The sequence below is a fragment of the Arvicola amphibius genome, chromosome 3 (genome assembly GCF_903992535.2).
Source record: "Arvicola amphibius chromosome 3, mArvAmp1.2, whole genome shotgun sequence".
NCBI lineage: Eukaryota > Metazoa > Chordata > Mammalia > Rodentia > Cricetidae > Arvicola > Arvicola amphibius.
Window position 1 is genome coordinate 89,387,998 of NC_052049.1, and position 8,273 is coordinate 89,396,270.

Genomic DNA, 8,273 nt, shown 5'->3' on the forward strand with positions numbered 1-8,273 from the left:
TGTATGCATAATAAATAAATAAATATTTTAAAAAGAGATTCTAGGGCTTCTGATGGAAAGATGGGAAGATTATCAGGGACAGTCAGCATGGGCTTATTCTAAACTCCCTCAGCACAGAGCTTTCCAGCTGCATTGCAGGTCAGAGAGACAAGGACATGGCCAAGAGGTTGACTTGGGGGCTGGGGTGGGATGGGAGTCAGACAGACAGTTTCAGATGCTGGCGACGCTGACGAAGCAGTGGTGCGCACCTCTGCACTCATGAGGCCCAGGCAGGAACATCACAACGTCCAGTACTCCCAGCGACATAACAGGTCTGGAGCAGGCTGGTGAGATGACTTAGCAAGGACCCAAGTTAAGGGCCCAGAACCCATGTAAAAAACTGATGAAGCTGGGCGGTGGTGGCGCACGCCTTTAATCCCAGCACTCGGGAGGCAGAGGCAGGCAGATCTCTGTAAGTTCGAGACCAGCCTGGTCTACAAGAGCTAGTTCCAGGACAGGCTCCAAAGCCACAGAGAAACCCTGTCTCAAAAAACAAAAACAAAAAAAACAAACAAAAACAAACAAAAAAAATCTTAAAAATCACACACACACACACCCAAGAAAATAATCAAGTACCCCAGACTTGGCAATAGTCATAAACTAAATTACCAGTTCCCCAGAGAGAGGATACATTTCTGCCTAAGTGTGTCCAGAAAAGAACCCAAGCTAGGAACATCTTGGTTTCTACCCTATACCTCCCTCATTTCTGACCCTCACCACACAAGAGACTGACTCTCTTTGGTCCAAGGTGTGGCTCAGGCATAGCACTTGCCTAGCACAAATCTACAGCCAGCACTAAAAGAAGGTATGAAAAGAAAATGAATAGCTCACCTCAACACCAGAGAAAAAGATCTAAAACTAAACCAGTCTTGGCAGCTCATGCCAAGAATCCCAACAGCACTCAGAGGCTGAGGCAGCAAAGAGAATTCAAAGATAGTTTCAAACAGAAGGGTTAACAGGTCCAGACAAAATCTAGGCAAATCATAGAAAAAGCCTAGAGCATTCCACAAGCTTGGCATAAAAAGCCAACCCAGCTGATAGCAGTGCACTAGATAGATTAGCACCTGGAAGGCAGAAGCTCCCTGCTCCCTGCTGTGATGGCCCAGGGTGGTGGCCTCCAGACTGCTACTCTAACTCACTCCCACCAGGAGTTCAGCTGGTCTACAAAACCACCAGGAGTGGTCAGCCTCATTTCTTAAGTGGCACATTAAATCATAAAATATCTGACCTGGGTTCTATGCCCAGTGCCCCCCCAAACAGATGGGGAGCCCTGGAGATAGGGCTTGGTGGTCAATAACATGTACTGCTCTTATAGAGAACCTAGGTTCCCCACCTGGGTCAGGTGACTTACAATGTCCCCTCCTTAACTCAAGTTCCAAGGGATTTGACACCTTGTGGTCTCTATGGGCACCCGCATGCACATGACACACACATACACGTAAGTAAAAATAAGTCTTTAAAAAATGAACACAGAGCCGGGCGGCGGTGGCACACGCCTTTAATCCCAGCACTCGGGAGGCAGAGGCAGGCGGATCTCTGTGAGTTCGAGACCAGCCTGGTCTACAAGAGCTAGTTCCAGGACAGGCTCCAAAGCTACAGAGAAACCCTGTCTCGAAAAACCAAAAAAAAAAAAAAAAAAAAAAAAAAAAAAGAACACAGAGGGGATGGAGAGATGGCTCAGAGGTTAAGAGCACTGCCTGCTCTTCCAAAGGTACTGAGTTCAATTCCCAGCAACCACATGGTGGCTCAAAACCATCTGTAATGGGGTCTGGTGCCCTCTTCTAGCCTGCAGGCATACACACAGACAGAAAATTGTATACATAATAAATAAATATTTTTTAAAAAATGAACACAGACAGGGCACTAAGATTAATATGACGACCACACAGCTGTAAGGGACAGCACCAAGGACTTAACACCTGTCAACCAAGTGACAGTGTTCCAGACCTGCGGTGAGCTACACCCCCTCTAGCATAGAGCTGACAGACACACACATAGGTCTGGGTTCAACTTCTGCATCGAAGAGGGAAAGTCACTGAGTAAACCGCTTGCCTAGAACACTTGAGGCTCTCAGTTTCATCCCCAGCACCACATGGATACTGGCACCTGGAAGTAACCTGGAAGTGGAGGCAGGAGGGTCAAGAATCCAGGTCATTTTAAGCTACACAGGGCAGCTGAGGCTAGCCTGGGCTCCCCAATTGTCTGAAAAACTCAGTAAGAGGACTGGGGCAACCTATGCTGGAGAGGATGTGGGGTGAAGGGAACACTTCTCCATTGCTGATGGGAGTGCACACTAGTACAGCCACTTTGGGAATCAGTATGGTGATTTCTCAGAAAATTAGGAAACCAAAATTAAGATCCAGCAATACCACTTTTGGGTATATATCCAAAGGATGCTCAGTCATACCACAAGGACATGTGCTCAACTATGTTCATAGCAGCATTGTTTGTCATAGCCAGAACCTGGAAACAATCTAAATGCCCTCGACTGAAGAATGGATTAGGAAAATGTGGTACATTTGCACAATGGAGTACTACACAGTGGAAAAAATGACATCCTGAAATTTGCAGAAAAATGGATGAATCTAGAAAACATTGAATGAGGTAACCCAGACCCAGAAAGACAAATACAGTATGTACTCACTCATAAGTGACTTAGACATAAAGCAAAGAAAAACCAGCCACAATGCACAATCCCAGAGAACCTAGACAACAAAGAGGACCCTAAGAGACATACTACATGGGAAGTAGAAAAAGACAAGATCTCCTGAGTAAATTGGGAGCATGGGAATCATGGGAGAGGATAAAAGGGGAGGAAGGAGGAAGGTAGAGGAGAAAAATATATAGCTCAATAAAAACAAATTTTAAAAAAGGACTGGGGAGATTAGTAAAGTGACTGTCATACTACAACATAAACCCGAGTTTGAATCCCAACACCCACAGAAAGCCAAACATGGATGGAGAAAGGACCTCTGGGTTTGCAGGCCAGTCAGACTAGCTCAATCAGTGAGTTCCAAGGTTATGAGCAATTGGTCTCAACAAAAAGGTTAATTATCCCCATACTCAAGATACAGGTAGGAGAGTCTGTAGAGTTCCAGGTAGGACTAGTTTACATATTAAGTTCTAGAATAGCCAGGGTTATGAAGGAAAACTTTGTCTCAAATTTAAGATTAAAAGCAAAAATCCAGTCCCAGGGATCCACTGCCCTCTTCTGGCTTCCTTAGGCACCAGGCTCGTAAACTGCACAGATATACTCACAGGCAAAACACCTGTATTTACCTACCCCGCCCCCTGCACACACTCAGCATGAGGTAGAAGGCAAGAAATCAATTCAAAAAGTTCAAATATAGCCGGGCGGTGGTGGCGCACGCCTTTAATCCCAGCACTCGGGAGGCAGAGGCAGGGGGATCTGAGTTCGAGGTCTACAGAGCTAGTTCCAGGACAGGCTCCAAAGCCACAGAGAAACCCTGTCTCGAAAAACAAAACAAAACAAAAAAAAAGTTCAAATATAGTTAAGTTGGGCATGGTTGCACATGCCGTCTTTAATCCCAGTATTTGGGAGGCAAAGGCAGGTAGATATGAGTTTGAGGGCAGTTTGGCCTACAAAGAGTTCCAGGCTACCAAAGGCTACATAGTGAGACTCTTGTCTCAAAAGAAAAAAAAAAATTTAAAAGTCAGATGAGATGGCCCATGAGTAAAAGCACCCGTTGCCAGCTATGATTTCCTGAGTTGTTGCTGTCCCGACTCTCAGCTCGAGGAGCCCCGAGAACTGACTCGGAAAGACCTTCACATGTGCACACAGACACAGCAAATACTAACTGACTTGGTGAGACAGATGGATCGGTGCGTCTGACAAGCTCAGTTTGATCCCAAATCCACATAAAGGTGGATGATGGTGTAAACAAGTCTAGCAGCCACACTCATGCTGTGGTACATGTGCATATAATGAAATTAGTGCAGTTGTCCTTATGCTGTGGCACACGTACATCAGACACACACTGTTCATACACAAGTTTAAAAAAATAAGGGCAGGACAGGCGTGTAAAGCACACCTGTCAATACAGTACTCGGGAGGCCCAAGCATCGTTAAGTTCAAGACCAGCTGAACTACAGAGACTCTGCCTTGAAAAAAATGTATAAAGCTGAAAGAAATTAGAACCCCGAGTCAATAAGGAGGTCTCAGCTACGGGAAAGACGCCACCATGTTCAGGAAAAGAAGTACCTCATCCTGAAAGGCATGAGTTTTTGAAACAAGGCTTTGGTTGAATTCTAACTAGATGCCCTCCTGCTTATGCCTTCTAAGGGCTTAGGTTATAGACCATGTGCCACCACACCTGACTAAGACGACCAGCTCCGGCAGAGTGCCCTCTGACTTCCACACCAGCGGTAGCATGTACCCACATACATATAAATAAAAGACTTAGAATCCAAATGTCGAAAACACTTTATTTTATATGTCTGGCAGAACTATGCAAACAAGCTGTTATTAGGCAGGTGCCATTTAAATACAGACTAGCAGCATGGACAGAAGCTGCCGCAAGGCCTAATTCAGCTCCTGACTATCCTACCAGAGATAGACACCTCTTCACACTGTAGATTATACTTTGCTACTACATTTTCCTAAACCAAGCAAAGTTAAGCCAGGTGTGGTGTCAACAGTCCTGTAATCCCAGCACTTGGGAAGCAGATACAAGATCAAGGCTAGCCCGAGCTATACAAACCAGCCTGAAGCTAGCCTACCTGGGAAACAAAAACCACAAGGGAGCAAATGAGGAAAGACAGTAAGGGAGCTCATCTCACTGTCTAAAGAGCCATCAACGGCTTTAACTACGTACTTTTGCTAGAAAGGTTAAATTGTAAAAGAAAAAAATCTGTTGAGGGGTGTCACAAAAGCTGCCTATTTTTTATCTCTATAACAGTCAAAAACATATTCAAAACCTAAACCATCATGGTGGCACATGCCAGTAATCCCAACATTGAGACAGAGGCAGGAAAATGGAGAGTTCCAGGCCAGCCTGGGGAACTCATCAAGAATCTTGTCCTCTCCCCCCACCACCAAAAGAGAGAAAGGGCTGGAGGTGTAGCTCAGTGACAGAAAACTTGCATGCACAAAGCTTCAGGTCCAACCCTGGGAGCAAGCTGGGGTGGGGGCGTCTGACGGGGCGGGGAATTTCAATCATGCTCCTTTCTCCAAAGCTCGACTAGGAACTGGCCTGGCATGACCGCAGTAAACAAAACCCATGGACACAGACAGCAGAAGTAGGTCGGGTTGGAATACATCCAGGGCTGGTCCAGGCACCCATGACTAGACCCTATGACCAAGGCACAGCGGCACGTGGGACAAGTTTTCAGAAATGAACTGACTGATGATGTCCTTCTGGAACAGGAAGCGGGATCCAGCGTTCCCGCCAATCTCTGCGCACAGAAACACCCAAAGAGGCACCATTACCCAGGGTCCCTCACTGCCAGTGACACACACCGGACCGCTGGGAGGAGTGGGGGGAGATTCACATGCACTAAAATGGAGGGGTGGGGTTACTTGCCATCCCTCACTCCTTAGAAAAGACACTCGGTATACGGAATAGGCACATGGGACAACGTAAAAAGCTTCCTCAGTGGTGCCAGGATCGAACGAATTGGTTCACAGGGGCTACAGCCATGGGAAGACCCGAGACAGCTCACTAACGTTACCATCCATCTCTCCCTCCCCATGACACACCCTCTTGGACAGGGTCACACGTTCCCTCGATTGCTCTGGGATCTCAGGACCTGGTTTTATGTCACTGCAAAAGTGGAGGGCCTATTCCGCACCACCCCTCTCCTGGCAGAGTCTCTTTGATGGCTCCAGGATCGCAGGGGCTCCTTTACTTTAGGATAACAGCAAAACAAAAACCCACGTGGGCTGCAAGCTGCCCAGGCCCAGTGCTGCACCGGGAAAGAGCAGCTCTGAGGACTTGACAGCGGGGCACGGAAAGAGGGGGGACGCCGAGGCAGCGCTCCTGCACCAGGGCCTCCGGAGGACCCTGCGGAACGACCCTGGGGTGGGCACGGCAAGATCCACAGGGCACCGGAAGTGGAGGCCAGAGCTGGGGGGGAGGGATCTGGGGGTGTCCACAGGCCGCGGGGAGGGGGACATTTCCTGCATACCCAGGAGCCTGGCTGACCAAAGAGGAGGCACCCTGGAGGTGCCCCAAGCTTGCACCTCCACGAGGCTAGGAGATACCCTCGCCTTTCTCCCTCGGGCTTCCCAGCCAGTGGACTGGCCAGCAAACCGGCCCCCACCCATTTTGGCGCCAAGAGCCTGGAGGACTCCCGACCGGAAGCGCGGCCCGCGCCAAGCACTGCCCCGCGCATGCGCGCCCCGGCTGTCAGCGGCCGCAGGGCACCCTGAGATGCCTCCACAAACGCCTCGGCATCGGTGTAGCCCCCCACCCCCACCCCGCGTGGCACCTACCGCCTGCGGACATGGTCGGGCAGCGGGCCTGCCGGGCAGGCGAGCGCGGGCACTCGGGCCGGGGCTGTTCGTGCTGGCATCTCGCAGGTCGCAGCCGACAGGACAGCTCTGAACGAGACCCCGGCTTTTTCGCGCGCGCGGAAACCAACTGGGAGGGGGCGGCGCAAGCGGAAGCAGCGTGTACCACGGGCTGAGGGAGTGGGGGAAGAGCGCGCGGGGCGGAGCGGGCACGCATGCGCAGGACAGGCGCACCGCACACCTCCTGGCTGCAGTGGTCTCTTCCGCACCTCGGCTGGCACCCCCACCTCTCCTTTCCCCAGAGAGGTAGCTCAGCCCTTGAGAGCGGGTAGAGATTCCTGGGTTGGTTTGCTTCACCCACATCCAGGCACTCAAAGCCTCTGTAACTCCACTTCCAAGGGATCCTACGCCCTCTTCTGGCTTCTGGGGGCACTGCACTCACAGGCGCATACACAAACACATAATTAAAAAAATATTTGACCAAAGGCCACATAGCTAACCCAGTCTTCACCCCTTGCCCTCTAAAATAACCTTGAGTACACCATCAGGACTTATCCTCTGTTCTTATCTGCCAACCAGGCCTGAAAGCACCTCCTTGAAAATGGAGTTCACAAGAGACTTAAGTCATGTAGACCAGGCTAGGTTCGAACTTACTGAGATCCACTTTCCTCTGTCTCCTCAGTGCTGGGGTTAAAGGTATGCACTATCACCTCCAGCCAAAGTTAATTTTAAAAATCCTGAGGCACAGCCCTGCGGTGGTGGCAGTGGTGGCGCATGCCTTTAATCCCAGCACTCAGGAGGCAAAGGCTGGTAGATCTCTGTGAATTCGAGGCCAGCCTGGTCTACAAGAGTTAGTTCCCGGACAGGCTCCAAAGGTACAGAGAGACCCTGTCTCAAAAAACAAAAAATAAAAAAATAATCTATCCAAAAAATCCTGAGGCAGCCGGGGCAGTGGTGGCGCATGCCTTTAATCTTGGAGCTACAGGTTCCAAAGCTACAGAGAAACCCTGTCTCAAAAAAAAAAAAAAAAAAAAAAAAAAAAGGAAAAATAAAGAAAATCTGTTTAGCTCCAACATGATGAACCTTAAGGACACTGAGCTATGGGGGCTGGAGAGATGGCTCAGCGGGTTAAGAGCCTAGACTGCTCTTCCAGAGGACCTGGGTTTAGTTCCCAGCACCCGTGTGCAGCTCACAACTGTAACTCCAGCTCCGTTAGATCCAACACTCTCAGACATACAGGCAAGCAAAACACCAATGCACATAAAATAAATTTAAAACTTAAAAATAAAGAAAACTGAGCTAAGTGAAGTAGAAAAAGGACAAATACATGAGGCTACATCAGTGAACTTCCAGGGTAGCGAGACTTAGAGAACAAAGACACGCAGAGCAGAGGAAAGTAGTGCAAGGCCTACAGTGTCCATTTCAGAAGATGAGAAGTTCCAGAAATTGTTATACAAGTACCACAGAACCACACATTCAATCATAAAATACACAGAAAACTAAGCACACACCTTCTCCCCAGGCTTGAGTAACTTGTCCAAGTCAGAAATCCAGACAGAGCCAAGTCCTTTGGAGTACGCTGGGCAGAGCCACCTCCCCCTTGAGAGCCCCTTGAGCAACCCCAGAACTCTGGCGTCACAAATACTGACTCCAGAATCTGCCAGTTTGATATCAAAGAGCCCTTGAGTCAGCTGGCACATTGCCCCTCCAGGTACTCTCCCCATCCCTAGGCTCCTGGCCTTCCCACTGATGCCAGCATGGA

The 8,273-nt window shown here is 49.1% G+C and overlaps 1 protein-coding gene across 1 annotated transcript in view; it reads right to left on the reverse strand.

Moving 5' to 3' along the window:
- The window catches only part of Dnmt1 (DNA methyltransferase 1), a 47,310-nt gene extending 40,649 nt beyond the window's left edge, over positions 1-6,661 (reverse strand). Inside the window, exon 1 of the mRNA XM_038321964.1 lies at positions 6,494-6,661. Coding sequence (XP_038177892.1) covers positions 6,494-6,573 — 80 coding nt within the window. The 5' untranslated portion in view covers positions 6,574-6,661. The remainder of the gene's footprint in view (positions 1-6,493) is intronic.
- Between the last annotated feature and the right edge of the window lie 1,612 nt (positions 6,662-8,273).